This window comes from Miscanthus floridulus, chromosome 9, assembly GCF_019320115.1.
Source record: "Miscanthus floridulus cultivar M001 chromosome 9, ASM1932011v1, whole genome shotgun sequence".
Lineage (NCBI taxonomy): Eukaryota > Viridiplantae > Streptophyta > Magnoliopsida > Poales > Poaceae > Miscanthus > Miscanthus floridulus.
In genome coordinates this window covers 142008747-142026822 of record NC_089588.1, presented here as the reverse complement: position 1 = coordinate 142026822, position 18076 = coordinate 142008747, and the positions used below count along the sequence as shown (strand labels likewise).

At 45.5% G+C, this 18076-nt stretch overlaps 2 protein-coding genes across 2 annotated transcripts; one reads left to right on the top strand and one right to left on the bottom strand.

The window, feature by feature from the left end:
- Positions 1–6010: 6010 nt before the first annotated feature.
- LOC136481141 (uncharacterized mitochondrial protein AtMg00810-like) lies at positions 6011–7297 on the bottom strand. The gene has a single exon (XM_066478500.1). The coding sequence runs from the start codon at positions 7295–7297 to the stop codon at positions 6011–6013; it is 1287 nt and encodes a 428-aa protein (XP_066334597.1).
- Positions 7298–11188: 3891 nt separating this feature from the next.
- LOC136483146 (zinc finger BED domain-containing protein RICESLEEPER 2-like) lies at positions 11189–14495 on the top strand. Its single transcript, XM_066480236.1, has 2 exons — positions 11189–11875; positions 12021–14495. Exon 2 carries the CDS (start codon positions 12098–12100, stop codon positions 14306–14308), a length of 2211 nt encoding a protein of 736 aa, XP_066336333.1. The 5' UTR covers positions 11189–11875; positions 12021–12097; the 3' UTR covers positions 14309–14495.
- The last annotated feature ends 3581 nt before the right edge of the window (positions 14496–18076 follow it).

Sequence of the window (18076 nt, the reverse complement as noted above, 5' to 3'; positions counted from 1 at the left end):
TCAACACCATTGAGACTGATGCAGACGCTTCTGGGTATGGTAATTTATCTGCATTTACAGTTTGTTCCTCACCTGATTGGTGGGTTGATACAGGTGCAAATATACATGTGTGTGCTGATAAGTCCTTATTTTCTTTTTACCAGGTCGGGAGGAGTGAAGCCTTGCTGATGGGGAATGGCGCGCGTGCTGGTGTTCATGGTGTTGGTACGGTGGATCTGAAGCTTGCTTCGGGGAAGACCGTGCAACTCAAGAACGTGCATCATGTCCCCTCAATAAGGAAAAATCTTATTAGTGGCTCTCTGCTATGTCGAGACGGTTTTAAACTTGTGTTTGAGTAGAATAAATGTGTTATGTCGAAGTATGGAACCTTTGTTGGAAAAGGCTATGAGAGCGGAGGCTTGTTCCGCTTGTCGTTGGTTGATACTTTACCTCTTGCAGTGAATAATGTTGTTAATAACGTTAATGTTGAGATGAATGTTTGGCATTCTCGATTATGTCATGTTAATTTTGGTTGCATGTCCCGCTTAGCTGGTTTGAATTTAATTCCTAAATTTGACGTTGCCAAAAGTTCCAAGTGTCATACATGCGTTGAGGCAAAACAACCTCGCAAGCCTCACAAGGCAGTTGCGGCGAGAGAGTTGGCACCACTTGAACTCATCCATTCCGATATTTGTGAAATGAACGGAATTTTGACAAAAGGTGGTAAGAGATACTTCATAACGTTCATAGATGATTGCACTCGATATTGCTATGTGTACCTAATTAAAACAAAAGATGAGGCATTACATTATTTTAAAACCTTAAACGGTTGCGGTCCGATCACGGGGGGGGGGGGGGAATATTTCTCTAATGAATTTTCTGAGTTTTGCGCGGTGCACGGTATAATCCATGAGAGGACACCTCCATACTCACCACAATCCAATGGGATTGCTGAGAGAAAGAACCGCACTCTAACTGACTTGGTGAATGCCATGTTGGAGACAGCTGGTTTATCTAAGGAATGGTGGGGTGAGGCAATTTTAACTGCGAATCATGTCCTAAATAGAGTGCCCACAAAGAACAAAGAAATCACTCCATTTGAGGAATGGGAGAAAAAGAGGTTAAATATTTCTTATCTTCGCGTTTGGGGTTGTTTGGCCAAAGTGAACGTGCCAATAAACAAAAAGCGAAAGCTTGGACCAAAAATTGTAGATTGTGTTTTCCTCGGCTATGCCATTCATAGTGTGGGCTATCGGTTTTTAATAATAAATTCTAGTGCTCCTGATATGGTTGTTGGAACGGTCATGGAGTCTAGAGATGCCACGTTCTTTGAGAATGAATTTCCAATGAAAATAGGTGCACCTAGCGTGTCTAGTCATGATTCTGTTCCTGAATTTCATGAATCGAATATACACGCTGATGATAACACCCATGAGCTTGAGCAAAATCCTGAGGAGGATGATAATATTGTCACTCAAAGGAGTAAGAGGCAAAGAGTTGCAAAATCCTTTGGAGAAGACTTTATTATATATCTCGTGGATGACACTCCCACAACCGTTTCTGAGGCATACTCCTCTCCTGATTCTGACATGTGGAAGGAGGCAGTGCAAAGTGAGATGGACTCCATTATGTCCAATGGGACGTGGGAAGTGGTTGACCGTCCATTTGGTTGCAAACCTGTGGGCTGCAAATGGGTGTTTAAAAAGAAGCTGAGGCCTGATGGTACAATTGAGAAGTACAAAGCTAGGCTTGTTGCTAAGGGTTATACACAGAAGGAAGGTGAAGATTACTTTGATACTTACTCACCTGTTGCTCGACTGACGACCATTCGTGTGTTACTATCTCTGGCTGCCTCACATGGTCTTCTCATTCATCAGATGGATGTTAAAACAACCTTCCTAAATGGAGAGCTTGAGGAAGAGATCTACATGGATCAGCCTGATGGGTTTATTGCAAATGGTCAGGAGGGTAAAGTTTGTAAGTTATTGAAGTCCCTATACGGCCTAAAGCAAGCCCCCAAGCAGTGGCATGAGAAGTTTGATAAAACTTTAACATCAGCCGGCTTTGTTGTGAATGAAGCTGATAAAAGTGTATATTATCAGTTTGGTGGTGGTGATGGTGTGATACTATGCCTATATGTGGATGATATATTAATATTTGGCAACAATCTAAATGTGATCAAAGAAGTAAAAGATTTTTTGTCGAGTAACTTTGAGATGAAAGACTTGGGTGAGGCTGATGTTATTCTCAACATTAAGCTTTCAAGGGAGGAAGGAAATGGTGGGGTAACTCTTATGTAGTCTCACTATGTGGAAAAGGTCTTGAACCGATTTGGGTATAGTGAGTGTACGCCTGCTCCTACCCCGTACGATCCAAGCGTTCATTTGAGGAAGAATCACAGAATTGCAAGAGACCAATTGAGATATTCACAGATAATTGGTTCTCTCATGTACCTAGCTAGTGCAACCAGGCCTGATATCTCGTTCGCTATAAGCAAACTGAGCCAGTTTGTGTCAAATCCGGGAGATACTGGAATGCTCTTGAGAGAGTGCTGCGCTATTTGAAAGGGACAATGAGTTACAACATTCACTTTTCCGGGTATCCGAGGGTACTAGAGGGTTATTGTGATGCTAATTGGATTTCTGATGCGGATCAGCTGTATGCCACGAGTGGATACGTGTTCCTACTTGGAGGTGGTGCTGTTTCTTGGAAGTCTTGCAAGCAGACTATCTTAACGAAGTCTACAATGGAAGCAGAACTGACCGCATTGGATACCGCTAGTGCTGAGGTAGAGTAGCTCCGTGATCTCCTGATGGATTTGCAGATTGTTGAGAAACCAATCCCGACAATTTCCATGAACTGTGATAATCAAACTATGATCACTAAGGTAAACAGTTCTAAGGATAACATGAAGTCCACAAAGCATGTGAAGAGACGTTTGAAGACTGTCAGAAAACTGAGAAACTCCGGAGTAATTGCATTGGACTATGTCCATACATCAAATAATCTGGCAGATCAATTCACTAAGGGTCTGTCACGCAATGTGATAGAAGGTGCGTCGAGGGAACTGGGTTTGAGATCCACATAGAGCCATCAATAGTGGTAACCTGTCTTATGTGATCGGAGATCCCGTGAATTAGGGTGGTGAAACAAGCTGTTGATTGACTGAGGGAGAGACCCCTTAGATTATAGCTCAGTTCGTTGGAGATGCACCGTCTCTCCAATACTGTTAGGCAGGATGATTAAGTTCTTAATGTGATCCGAGCGGCTTGGTATAGCGGGGATGTTGTCCTACAGAACATCCTATAAGGAACACACCTATATGAGCTCGATTGCTAGTCACAATCTATGAGATGTGGGTAATCTCTAGATGCTCATGAAAAGGCCTCGAAGTGTGACTTATATGCTTCAAAACAGAGGGAAGGCACTTGGCAGCCTAGTATCAGTTAAGAGGCTATGTGAAACTCATCTCGCACAAAATTGTCAATTCAAGGTTCTGTCCATTGTTCAGTTGTGGATGAGTGTAGCTAGCTTTCTAGATGGATGTTCAACTTAACAGTCTCCATCGAAACACTGGTATATAAAAGGAATGTGGTTCTGAGAACTCCAAACTGCGTACCCTAGAGTTTGGTGGGGATTGTTAGATATTATGGGCTTGGCCCATTTATTTAATATCTCTATTAAACTCTATGGTCCGTACATGTGCATTAACGGTTTTTATACCATATGGGAATTTAATCGAGAGGCGACTCTCCTTAAATACTTGATCATTGACCGATCTATTTGAGAAGTAAAAGTGAATCACCTGGATGCCACACGCGCGCGCGCGCCGCCGCTGCCCGGCCCGGCCCGAGCCCGAGCGCGTGCGCGTGGCAGGCAGGCAGGCAGGCGGCGGCGGCGAGCGAGCGGACGGGCGGGCGAGGCCTTTATTTTTGTCACTCAGTTTCCTTTGATGGAATTGATTGGAGGAGTTTCTGTTAACTCCCGTGACTTCTGGCTCTCCGTCTCCGTCTCTCCCGCTGCAGGGGAGGTGTGACCCCTCGGTGCCGCCAGCTTCTCCTCTTCTGGCCTCCACCTATAAGACAAATCCTTCCCTCTCGGTTAAGCTCTCTTGGCGAAGTACACCACTTTCCAGCAGCGCAAGTTCTTCCCGTTCCACCTCCGGCGAGCACCAGAGATGGAAGAGTAGACCTCCGTAACGTGTCTCCGTCGTGGGCTTCACCTGCTCGGGTGAAGACGGGCGATTACGTTTTTGTGGAGTGTCGGTGGTGGCATGACTACTCGCTGGTGAACCTGTAGCGGTGCGTCTTCACGGCGTCCTTTTCTGCACTGCATCGAGCGGGACAACTACAACAACAAAGCACCACCATGGCCTTTCCTGGTGCGAGCGGCTCCGCCGCAGGGTATAATCTCCTTCACCCTCTTCTGAGTTTCATTATCAATATCATGATGTTCCTAGGCAATACTGCTTTCATATTCAGCATGCTCTGTTTGGTTGATTTGGATGATTATGCTAGTACTGTTTTTCTAGTTCCTTTTAATTTTGTGATCATCATGATCTTGATATTTGAGAACACATCTTTTATATTTATGATCATGTCTGTGATGCTTCAGCTGTGTAAAACAATGTTTCACATATGTTTCGGCTCTATAATTTGCCTTATCATCATGTTAACATTTGTCATGAATTGTTTCTGTCATTTTATTCATGACGTCACTCTTATTTTTATTGCGTCATTTTTATGGATTAAAATAAATATGAAAATGCCTTATTCTTCATCACGCATACGAGGCCTTGCTGCCGCAAGCTTGTCTGTTAAGTTAATGGGCCGAAGTTAGTTTCCTCTCATTCGTGTTACATTGTCTAAGTTCAATACACTTATCATGAAACCGATTAGATCCGTTAGCTTAATTAGCAAAGCATACCTAAAAGTTCTAAACTATAATTGCAAAAACTCCCGGCTATGTCAGAATATTCTGAAGGATAATATATGACAATCGGGCATTCCAAAAAGCAAAAAAGAAATCATGAAGGTATTGTGTAGTGTATGGAAATCTTATGGTAAAAGTTAGATTAGATACTCAACAAATCATATTCGATTTATGTTTAACTGTTGAAATAAAGCGAAATATATAAAACTCTGATCATTAGGAGCTCTTAGATATTGTGTTGTTTGTCCATATGTTGAATTATGTTTATGCATAGCTATCTCTCCTCAGTTCCTTATTATTATCATTGTTATTGTTGTTGGACATGGCTTAATAATTCAGAGGCAAGGAGACGAAGCATCTCACGCAATAGATTCAGAACAGGTCGAACCGGACAAAAAAGAGCGGCTTTTACAACGCACCCCGTCACCAAGGGATACACTTATCTTGTGAGCCTATCCCCTGGCTTCCCGAAGAGATACGACTCCGAGGCACTGCTCCTCCGGCTCCATTTTAATTTCACAATCCATTTTGGTTTGGAGCGCGGTGAACTAGCTAATTAGTGATAATGCGGTGGTGTCCGGCGACCCTGATCCAATAGCATAAGTAAGTTTAAATGCACCTAAAAAAGACTACTCGATCCCACTGTTCCCAAATAAGAGTTTTTTTAAAAAAAATCAGATACATTATTATTATTAGTTGTGAGAATTGATCACATTACTCCTAATTACTAATATTATTTTAATTGAAAGCCGCGCTGTCAATTTTGTTTTCTAGATCCTTAATAAATGCACAAGCGTTAGAATGAGAAAAATAGGACATGCACATCCAATAGAAAGTACGACGGTCTCCATATTAGTGGCAAACAACAGCCATCAATACACACAGGAAATAAGGAATGTATGTGTAAGAGGGATGAATTGGGAGAGAAATCACCGCGCGTTCATTATCATCAGAGGAGGTACATATACATGTCCAGAGCTATTGCCAGCCAATCGTGTACAACAGATGATCCTATAATCTAGGGAACGTTGGCTGGCTAATTGACCGGACTGACAGGCTAAGGAATAGCATTACAACAGTTACGATGAACTGACTGAAACTATCTTAGACTTTGTCTTTTACACCCCCCCTCAGTCTGAGCATGATCTGATTTGATGCATAGACTGTTTCTGAAGTCTTGGAACAACGGTGTGGGCAGCCCTTTGGTCATAACATCTGCAATTTGGTGTTGAGTCGGTATCTGCAAAATTCTGAATTGACCAAGGGCAACCCTTTCTCTGACGAAGTGTATGTCTAGCTCGACGTGCTTGGTTCGGCGATGGTGAACTGGGTTTTCAGACAGATATACCGTCGAAACATTATCGCAGTAGATCACTGTCGCCTTGTCGACTCTGACGTGTAGCTCCTGTAGTAGGTTGCGCAACCAACAGCATTCTGCAGCTGCATTCGCCACGCCCCGGTATTCCGCCTCGGCACTCGAACGTGACACCGTCGGCTGCCGCTTGGATGACCACGAAATAAGGGAGTCTCCAAGGTAGACGCAGTATCCAGAAGTCAAACGCCGTGTGTCGGCGCAGCCTCCCCAATCCGCATCGGAGTAGGCCTTGAGGTCGGTGGATGGCGACGCCGAGATGACGAGGCCGTGGTTGATCGTCCCTCGAAGGTACCAGAGTATCCGCTTGACGAGGTTCCATTGCGCTGTCCGTGGCGAGTGCATATACAGACATGCCTGATTCACAGCATATGCTATGTCCGGGCGCGTCAGTGTATGGTACTGCAGCGCACCTGTGATGCTGCGGTAGAATGTTGCGTCGTCCGCCAGCTCGCCGTCGTCGGAGGACAGCTTCTGCTTGCTGTCGACCGCCGTGGGTGCAGTCTTACAGTTCGCCATCCCCGCGCGATCGAGAATGTCCTCCGTGTACTGAGCTTGCGTCAGGAAGAAGCCGCTAGTGTTTCGTCGGACCTGGACGCCGAGGAAGAACTTGAGCTGCCCAAGGTCCTTGATGGCAAACTCACGACAGAGCTCTTGGATGACACGCTGCAGGAGCTGTGTGGTGGATGCTGTCAAGATAATGTCGTTGACGTAGACAAGGAGATACGCTAGAGCACCGCCACTGCTGTAGACAAACAGCGACGAGTCGGAGCCAGTGGGTTGGAAGCCGATGGATCGGAGGTGTGCACCCAGTCGTTGAAACCAGGTTCTTGGGGCCTGTTTGAGGCCATACAGAGACTTGACGAGGAGGCAGACGTGGTCAGACCGAGTCGCATCGACGAAGCCTGCCGGCTGATGACAGTAGACACGTTCCGCCAAGTCACCATGGAGGAACGTGTTCTTGACGTCGAGTTGGTGCACTGGCCATTGGCGCGACGCAGCAAGGTGTAGCATGGTGCGAATGGATGTTGGCTTGATCACCGAGGATAATGTTTGGTGGAAATCAACGCCCGGCCGTTGCGAAAATCCACGCACCACCCACCGTGGAGATGTGGATCAAGAAAAGGCTGATACCATGCAAGAGGGATGAATTGGGAGAGAAATCACCGCGCGTTCATTATCATCAGAGGAGGTACATATACATGTCCAGAGCTATTGCCGGCCAATCGTGTACAACAGACGATCCTATAATCTAGGGAACGTTGGCTGGCTAATTGACCGGACTGACAGGCTAAGGAATAGCATTACAACAGTTACAATGAACTGACTGAAACTATCTTAGACTTTGTCTTTTACAGTATGGCCCCTTGGCACATTTTTAGGTTCAAACTCTGAATGCAGAATCAAAGCCATCTTCTTCTTTTCAAAGTAAACACAAAAGAATCATGGCACTCAAATCCATCAATGTATATATGTTAAAAAGAACTACAGCACTCAAAGTGCTTAACTTGCAAAGCAGCACGAGTGACCAAGACGAATTTCTAAGTTATATTTTTAAGAGTTGATTGTTACAACTAGAGAGCACCTCATCCATACAGCAAAATAAATGTCATCTGTATCGGTTATCATACCAACATAATGAAGCCGACGCCTATAATAAGCACCAGAGCCAGCATTATTTATACAAACTGGTGCGGATAGTAAAAACTAGAATTTATAAATAAATGAAGATATTCTAAAATTATTTAAAAAGGTTGTCAACTACAAAATTCCACTTCTGTTTTGCTGGTCTAGTGGAGTCCTTGTGTGTAGATCATGTTTAATTAGTTGTAAATTGCTAACACGGTAGTAGCTATTTGACAGAAAACATAGGCCAAAACCGATAGTGTTGTTTTTCTAATTGATACGTCAGTTTTTTTTATGAATGTATCGTGGTTAATGGCCATTTAATGAAATTAAGAAGGATAATAACGATCGTGCTTTCGGCGTTCCAAAAAACAATAAAGAATTCATCACCGCTCCCCTGACACCCCGCAACCACCCCCCGGTGTGAGCATCTTCGATCGTTGCCCACGTTATGCGGTGCCGCCGAGCTGCACCACGGCGGCAGAAGCAACACCACCGGCTGCCTGTGCCAGCGGGGAGCACCCTCACCGTTTGCCCGCGGGGACTTCTTCTGCCGGCCATCGTGTCCCCGTAGGACTGCCGCGCGAGCGTGTGAGCCACCGGCTGCCGTGCGCCCAAGGGCCATCATCGCGCCACCCGAGGATAGTCCAAAACTCACAAAAACATAAAAAATCCGTCAAGAATAAATTAAGTAAAAAACATGCACACAATGATAATAATATTAATCATGTTTCAATAAAATTGCTAAGGCCAGAGACAACACATAAACATATTAGACTGTTCATGAAACATATCACGGTGGACAGTGTCTGTGTCCTTATTACAAGCCACGAGAGGAATTAAATATGCTTGTCACCACACACGCGCGCACAGATGCACGACATACATATAGTTGAGACCAACAGATGCATCTCGACTAGAGGTGGCCCCATATGGTGAACAATTTATTGGAGATAAACATTAACATAACTTGGGCATAGCTTGAAGCATAGCAACATATGCCTATGAATGGCATTCATGCTGGTAGCAATGTAATCATATCGTTTTAGGCTTGTCCTTTTCTTCCATCTTAGCAAGGTCTCCCATTTCTACCATCTTAGCAGCAACTGTCAAATTGAGATATGGAAATCCCATTAGCGCATGAGTTAATTTTGCAGTGGAAATAGAGTAAAATATGTCTTCGTGATGTAAGTAATATGCCTGAAGTTGTGAGATGCGAAATGAAGTCAACAAATTACATTAACGGAAATGCATGGAAGGCCACACATACGTATTAGTCCACGATGTGCTACAAAGCTTGTATGTACATATAACAAATTAAATGCATTGAATAGAGTGAGTTTAGTGAATTTACCAGAATCGGCCAGAATACATGGGAAACAGCAAGTGTTCTTGCAGATTGTGTCGGAGCCACCCGCAGTAATACAAGCAAAACAACATGCTTTTGCCCGGGCGGATATGCAGCAGCCGCACTGTGCCGCGGTGGCCGGGTTAACATCGAGGCTCAAGATGACCAGGCACATGATCACCATCACAGTGGTAGTCCTCTTTCCCTCCATTGCCTCCTGTTGCTGCTACCTTCCTTGGTTACCTAGCTAAGTTTATTGGTTTTGTGTTGAGAGGTGATTCTTGAATGGATGTTGCCGTCTGCAATTTATAGGCAGCTGCGCTATGTGATGATATGGACATGGTGCAAATGGGTGCATGGTCCTGATATGGATAAGGTGCGAATGGCTGTCTACTTGTATAGTATAGCTGCAATGTAAGTATGTATCTTATGCATGTATACAGTTGATGGATGTACATGTTTGTTGCACAAGCTTTGAACCGACTCTTCATAACATGTCTTTGTTACCAAGTAATTTTACTTTTGCACGTTTCAGCCGAGAGGCAGAAGAGAATATTTTACAGAGAGGGCAGAGAAGGGGATTGGCGGAGGCGCCGTGGTAGGGTTCCCGGTGTCGTTAAGATTTTTGCATTTTACATGTGTGTATAGATCAGTTCGTCGTGCGGCGCCCAACTCCAGGTTGTTCCCTAGAAGACCAAGTTCTGTTTCTCTGCCTCCAATGAGCATGCATTGCTCCACAAGGACCACAAGACTTAGTAAAAAAGCTAAACTTTGCAACACGATGTATACAGAATTAGTAGCTAGATCTATATATGAAATTCATCCTAAAACTCATAGGTGGAGAGAAGTAAAAAATACCAATTTGATTTCCTATCTGATAAGAGGAAATATGGATCGGTCGCAATTTGCGAAGTGGATACAATTGACATAAAAGGTGTGCATTGCATTCAGCAAGAAAAATTGAGTTGCTACTGAATCTATGAAAAAAAATGAGCTTGCGTTATCATATACAGGCATAAATTAAAATGACAAGAAATTCCAACCACAGTATATAAGACCAATAATTAGAAAGATGGATGAAAGGAAGATAGGATTTACATTAAAGTCTCCACATAGGCAGTTTGACTATGATCAATTTTACCTGTATTTCTCAATACGTAGATAATTCTATGCCAAAAATTAAAAACTAATACATAATTTGACACGGTGTACCTCGAGAACGTTTTGGAAATGTACTCTCGTTAGGCGTTCACCTCCTTAACAATAACTGCGACTGTAAAATAGGTACATCGACGCTAGCTAAATAAACCACTATAAGATTTAGCAAGAGATCATTTTTACAATCCTGTAACGAAAGAATTTGACAATTATAGTGTCCATATATTTTGACAAAAAACGTCTAAATTATAGAAGGAGGTGGGCTAAAAACAGTTGGATTAGCATATGGTTACCCGATTGTTGTCTTCCGGCCCTAAAAAAAGGACAATCTTACTGAAAAACGTTCTATTAGGCCATGCAGCCAGCTCTGTGGTACCAAAAAGAAATTTTGACATGGTTTACATCAAGAACGTTTTGAAACTAGACTTTTCATTGGTACGCAGTTCACCTGCTTAACAATAACGTCATACATAGACACTATCTAAATTAACCACTTTAAGATTTAGCCAGAGATCTATTTTTTTTAATCCCGTAGCGAGATCTATTTTTATAGTCGCGTAGCGACTGTAAGAAGGACTGAAAAATAAGTTTGATTACCATATATATAGTTAGCCAACTCGTTAATAGAATAAACGATAGAGAGTTCAGCGAGGCAGACTAGCCTTTCACACAGCAGCTCTGCACGCACCAACTGAGCTAGCTGGCATGGGTAAAACTATCACGTGGTGGCCCTGTGACCACGGCCAGAAACTCGCCGACAGGGCCGGGGGTAAAGATTAGCATGCAGCCCGCGTGCTTTCGGCCCGGTCCGAAGCACGGTTGCATGGCCCGGTCCGAAAACGGCCCGGCCCGTACGCGACCGTGCCTCGTGCCGGCCCGGTGCCCGCTGCAGGCCGTGCTTGGGCTGTCAACAAGGCACGCCGTGCGGCACGGCCCGGCCCGTTTTTCTAGGGTTGGCCCGGTAGGGCCCGGTAAGCCGGGGGGCTATATAAGCCAGCCGGCCGTCCCCCCGCGCGGCCGCGCCTCATTTCCCTCCCCCGGCCGCCGCAACCGTTCCCCACCGCGAAACCCTAGATCCCACCCCACCTCGCCTGCTCGTCCCGCCTTGCGCCGCCGCCCACCGCTCGCCGCTCGACGCCGGCAAGGACTCCAAGATCCACCGCTCGCCGCTCGTCCTGCACTCCGACAAGGTCTCCACCGCCGGATCTTGGAGATCTTGGAGCTCTCCCTTCTGAGCCGTCTCCACCGCCGGATCTTGCTCTCCTTTCTCGTCATCTTCCTAGTCTCCGGCCGTATCCTGAGCTCTCGTACTGTCTTCTTCCTTCTCCCTCCCTCTCTCTCTCTGACCGGCAAGGTCTTCACCACCGTGCAACTTGTTTGTCACCGTCTGTCGGGGAGTGGTGCCGCTGCCGCTCGTCTTCTTCTCCGTCTCTCCGGCGCCGGGCTCCGGCTCCATGCAGGTAAGCTGATCTCCACGCCTCCAGCCCTCCACCTCCACTCTAACCCTAGATCTAGCCCGTAGCCTTGAATCTTGATCTATTCTAACCTCTCTGCTCTCTCTCTCTCTCTCTCTCTCTGACTCTCTGTTTTCTTTTTGCATTGCAGGTCACCGGCGTTAGCTGGTGCCGCTAGATCCGTTGAGGAACGGTGCCGAGAGCTGAAGAAGAGGCTGTGCGGTAGCCATGGCCGGCTCTGGTGACAACGATGGTCCAACCATCAATGACGAGCTCAGGTCGTTGGGCCAGATCCCCGACGACGAAGACGACATGGGCGATGCTGCTCATCTCTTGTTCGGTAGGAGTGCTCCTCCGACCAACCGAGATGATGGTGCTGATGGTGGTGCGCCGGCGGCTAGTGCTGCTGCTGGTGCGTCGGCGGCGGCCCCTAGTGATGCAGCTTCACTCGCTTCGTCCACCACTGGTACTGGTAAGCGGCGCTCCCCTGTGTGGGCTGACTTCGAGGAAGTCAAAGAGGTAGTGGATGGTGAGCAGGTTGTTTCTGCTATTTGCAAGCTTTGTCGTCATCGTTTGTCTGGTAAATCTGCTAATGGCACTGGTCACTTAAAAAGACATCTAATATCCTGTAAAAAGAAAGTTGATAGGGCTAATGCTGTTCAAAGTAGGCTTGCTTTAAACCCTGATGGATCTTATAGAAACTGGGAGTATAAGCCTGATGTTGCTAGGCATGAGCTGATTCGTTTGATTGCTAGATTGGATCTGCCTTTGTCTATTGCTGATAATGATGCTTGGGATGATTACATTCAGCGTGCTCACAATCCTAGATATAAGAGGGTCACTAGATTTAGCACAGCTAGAGATCTGTCTAAGCTATACAATGAAAAAATGTTGCACCTTAAAGCTGCTGTTATGCCTGGTGTGTCTTCTGTTTGTTTGACATCTGATATCTGGTCTGGTAATGCTAAGGAAGATTATATTGCTGTTGTTGCTCACTACATTACTTCTGATTGGGAACTTAAGAAATCTGTTATTGGTTTTAAACTGATTGAAGTGAGTCATAATGGCATTAACATTGCTGAATGTATCTCTGGTGTGCTTAGAGATTGGGGCCTGCTTGACAAAGTTTTCTCTGTTAGTCTTGATAATGCATCTTCTAATACAACTGCTATGCTTGCTTTGACCCCTTTGCTTGATGGTTACCTGGGCTATGATGTTGATCCTTCTGATCATACTAAAAAGGTGTATCATGTTGTGCATCAGCGATGTGCTTGCCATATAATTAACTTGATTGTTAAATCTGGTTTGAAAAGGCTTAAACCTTGCATAGAGATTTTTAGAACTGCAATTAACTTCCTAAATTCATCTAATCAGCGCATTGCTCAATTCAAGGAATACTGCCAAGCTAAGGGGATGCGTCCTCGTAAGTTTTGTTTGGATATGGATGTTAGATGGAACTCAACCTATCTTATGCTTAAACATTTAATGCCATATAGAACTGTATTTTCTGTGTTCATTAATCTTCAGTTTGGCTATCCTCTGTTGGTTGAACAGCACTGGTACATTGCTGAAAAGGTGTTGCAGTTTCTTGAATTGTTCTATGATTCAACTGTTGCTCTGTCTGGTGTTTATTACCCTACTAGTCCTTTGGTACTGCATCACATACTTGAGATTGCTAGCCACCTGCATGACTATGAACATGATTCTAATCTATGTAATGTTGTTGCTCCAATGAAGGCTAAATTTCTTAAATACTGGAAACATGTGCCACTGTTATATGCATTTGCTTTTGTTCTGGACCCAAGGGCTAAGATGAGAGGTTTGCAGAATGTGCTTGACTTGCTTGCTCAGAGTAACAATATGAGTTACATTGATTATCTTGCTGAGGTCAAATTTGAGTTGCATAAACTGTATGACAAGTATGAATCTAAGTTTGGTGCAGCTAGGCCAGCTAGGACCACCCATCCATCTGGATTGACAGGTAAGAGGAAGCAGGCATGGGGCAAAATATTTGGAGGATCAGTTTCTTCTGGTCCTTCAAGTACTGCTGGATCATCTGCTGTGCCTCCTGGTCTCTCTGAGCTCACTGTTTACCTTGACAGTGACAATGTTGTGGCCTATGATGATGATTTTGATGTCCTGAATTGGTGGCATGAGCATAAACTAACCTTCCCAGTTCTCTGTACAATGGCTAAAGATATTATGTCTGTCCCTGTTTCAACAACTTCTTCGGAGTCTTGCTTTAGTCTTACTGGCAGGATCATTGAGGAGCGCCGACGTCGATTGGGACCAGACACTGTGGAGATGTTGATCTGCGTGAAGGACTGGGAGCTTGGTGAAGAGAAGGGACAGCATACAGTGGAGGATGAGGAGTATGAAGACTACTTCAAGAATCAGTTTCTAGATCATGACTCTGGTGCTAGTGGAATAACCACTTAGGCAGTTAGTGAGAGTGAGGCATTGAGTCTGAGTGAGAGAAGACATTTGAGACACTTGGTTTGTAATAACTTTGAACAATTGAACCATTCAATAATGAGCTGGCCGTACTCTTTTCCTTTGTAGGGTTTTATCTCACGAGGTGTGAGTTTTACCTACAAAGGTTTTTAATGAGGCGGCATTGCACGAACAGCTCAAGTTTAAACATATTTGGCTTCCATTTGCTCTATTGTGAACTGATGAAATGTGATTATGTGAACTTGTGACTTGTGAGCTATAGCTATGATATCAAGTATGAAATGTGAATTCTGAAATGTTTTTGTGATTTGTGAACTTGTCAATTGTGAAAATGAATTTGATACATGTCCTGAACTGTAGATCTGTTGAAATGAATTTGAAAAAGGTGTTTTTTAAACAGCGGGCCACGGGCTGGCCTGATGTCTTAATGGGCCCCGTGCTGAACGGGCTGGCACGGCCTGTAAATCGGCCCACGGACCGTGCCTGGGCCTGCAAGCAAACACGGTGTCCCATTGGGGCACGGCCCGGCGGCACGCCGTGCCAATCAGGCCCGTGCCCTTACGGGCCGTGCCTAGCCCGGGCCCGGGCCGGGCCGTGCCGGGCCGGCCCGTTGCTCAACTTTAGCCGGGGGCGTGGTTCACGCGTCCATGGGTATTAATTGATCTGCATGTGCATCGTGCACATCTTGCAGGATTATTATATTCACGCCTCGTTTTCACTATTGTGTCATCTTAGCGATTAGGAGCGAAGTGTGCTTTGGGGTGGCAATTGGGATATAGACCTGTTCTCGAAGAGAATCTTAAAGGCTTACATTCACCCCCTCCGGTCGCCCGTTCCGATCCTTCACATATAAATTAGGATTAGCAAGGTAGTAAGTGGTAGCAGGTTAGATAAGTACCCGTTGATAAATGTTGGCTTGACGTGATCGGCTCTGCTGGTTCCACGAAGATGCCAATATCCAGCAAGGACATAAGTCCAAAGGCGAAAACAACCAACAAGTGGGCTTGAAGGATATCATCATCAAGATCAATCGACTAGACAAGAAGCAACTCGCCGAGTTGGAGTTCCGAGCAGGTAAATCTACGTCGAGTCAGAAAACAGTCAAGAGCAGACAAGAGGCACATGGGTGCATGCATCCACACCTTGGGATGCTGCAAAATTTGGGATCACGTGCGCGGATCCCCAATTAGGAAAAAAGTAGGACATCTCCATGCTCACCTCACCTAGTAGCCACTGCTAGTGCGCGTGGAAAACGAGTGCTGGCCCAGTTGGCGCTAAGACATCGTGCATTAAGTCTGAGGTGCTGGGACAGCTGCCTCTTGCTTCCACACCATATCAGCAACGATCTCTTTCTTCTAACTCATGCTTGACTGTGACGGTGCTATTATATATTATTGCATGATCATCAAGATAAGATCGTATAGTGACTGACACATCTATGTACTAACTTGCATTTAACCCTCGAAACTGTGTGTCGTTACGTGAAGACTCGAGGAGCCAGTCAAGAAGAGACAAGAGGGAGGCACATGAGTGCATACATCCACACCTTGGGATGCTGCAAACTTTTATGGGGCTATATATTTCCAACTAAACTATTTTCTGTACGGATGTTGACAGGACGAACTAATTAATTGTTTGTTGTCCATTATTGCACCGTACCTCCCGTTTTCCCGTTTTCCAAACAATTACCATCACTCATGTGCGCCAGCAACGTTACGGTTGATCCAAATGCCACCACTCATGTGCGCAAGTGGCATGTGGTAATTCCATGATGCAAGTGCAGTAACAGCGTGTACATCTTGCATGATTCGCGCCTCGTTGTCACTATTGTAATCTATAAAGAAACAAACAAAAAACAAAACGATGGATGGATCGATCAGCGTGTACAACAGCTCGGGATCCAATAATCGAGAGGGCCTATACATGGACCACGCGCAATTCAAGGAAAAAGAAAAATTTGGCATCACGTGTGCGGATCCCTAACTAGGAAAAAAGAAAAATTGAGCTAGCAACAATAGTAGGACATCTCCATGCTCACCTAGTAGCCACTGCTAGTGCGCGTGGAACACGAGTGCCGGCCCTGTTGGCGCTAAGACATCGTACGTGCATTAAGTCTGAGGTGCTGGGACAGCTGCCTCTTGCTTCCCCACCATATCAGCAACGATCTCTTTCTTCTAACTCATGCTTGACTGTGACGGTGCTATTATATATTATTGCATGATCATCAAGATAAGATCGTATAGCGACTGAGTGAGACATGTATCTACTAACTTGCATTTATCCAAGAAGAGACAAGAGGGAGGCACATGGGTGCATGCATCCACACCTTGGGATGCTGCAAACTTTTATGGGGCTATATATAGCCAAGTAAACTATTTTATCCTGCTGCAAGCTGCATACATAAGTTTATTTCACCTTTGTTCACGATACTCTTCACACACCATTCACGCACGTCTCAGGGAGCTCTGCAGCAATGGCGGAGATCTTAGCTAGATTGCTCACTTCGGCTGTCATCGCTATTGCCAAAGACAAGCTCACCTCTGCTATTGCGGAGAAGGCCAATTTGCTGTGGAACTTAGGCGACGACCTGAAGGACATGAACCCCCATTCCAGCCTACCGTGGCGCACCCCCATTTTTCCCCGTTTAAAGTAGGCCCAGGACAAATGGGGGTGCGCCACGGTAGGCTGGAATGGGGCGAAGCTTTACTCCCGGCTGGTATTTGCAACCGGGACTAAAGCCCCCCCTTTTGTCCCGGTTGTAACGGCTAGATTCCTAGCACCGACGGCGCCACCCTTTTGTCCCGGTTGGAGCCTCCAACTGGGACAAAAGCGCCACCCTTTTTGTCCCGGTTGGAGTTACCAACCGGGACAAAAAGAGTACTCCCGGTAGGTAATTCCAACCGGGACAAAATGGTGGCACTTTTAAGAAGATGCTGGATGCCAACTACATTAAGAAGGACCGAACCCCGGATTTTAATGTGTGGCCAAAGTTGAGGGACAACTGGGAGGCATTTGTAGAATACAAGAGGAGGTCGTCAACAACACAGGGAATGCTGATAAGGAGTACCATCATCGTCTAGGGCGAAGTGGTTACGGCAAAGCAGTTCCTAGATGGAAGAAGATGGAACAAGACCTGATCGAACGGGGTATCGTACCAGCAACTATTGAATGGCCCAATCGATCAAAAAATTGGTATTACGCTCATGGAGGCTTCCTGAGCCAAGAGGATGGGACACTGATATTCAATAAGACAATACGTGAGAAGGCCGAAAGGCTTATCAAGAACATTGAAGATGCTAAGGCTGGGAGGTTGAAGGTGTACCGAGAGAATGATGAGCTCACATTGGCCCTCGAGAATCCCGAGCACCCAAGATGTTGCCGAGGTTTGGGGTTGTTTCGTGGAAGTTCGCGTTCCGAGGCAACTTGGACACGTACAAAAGCCAGAAGCGAGGAAAGGAACAGATTGATGAGAGCTCCTTGATCCACAGATGCCAAGATTACCCATGCACGAGCAACGGTTCCCAGTGGATGGCACCACGCAACGCACCTCATGTGAGCTGCATACACCGGTCGGCAACCTCACCATTAAGGTATACTTATACATAATATTTATATACCGGTCGGCAACCTCAATCCATTGATCCACGCCTCGGGATCAGAGTTTAATAACTTCTTTATTTCTTCTATATGTACAGGTGGCGTACGGGAGTGCCTTACCAATCCTGGCAGGGCAAACAAGCCATGGCATGGAGA

Bases quoted from the DNA above. Each gene is read 5' to 3' on its own strand.
- LOC136483146 (XM_066480236.1), top strand. From the start codon at position 12,098: ATGGCCGGCTCTGGTGACAACGATGGTCCAACCATCAATGACGAGCTC.
- LOC136481141 (XM_066478500.1), bottom strand. From the start codon at position 7,297: ATGCTACACCTTGCTGCGTCGCGCCAATGGCCAGTGCACCAACTCGAC.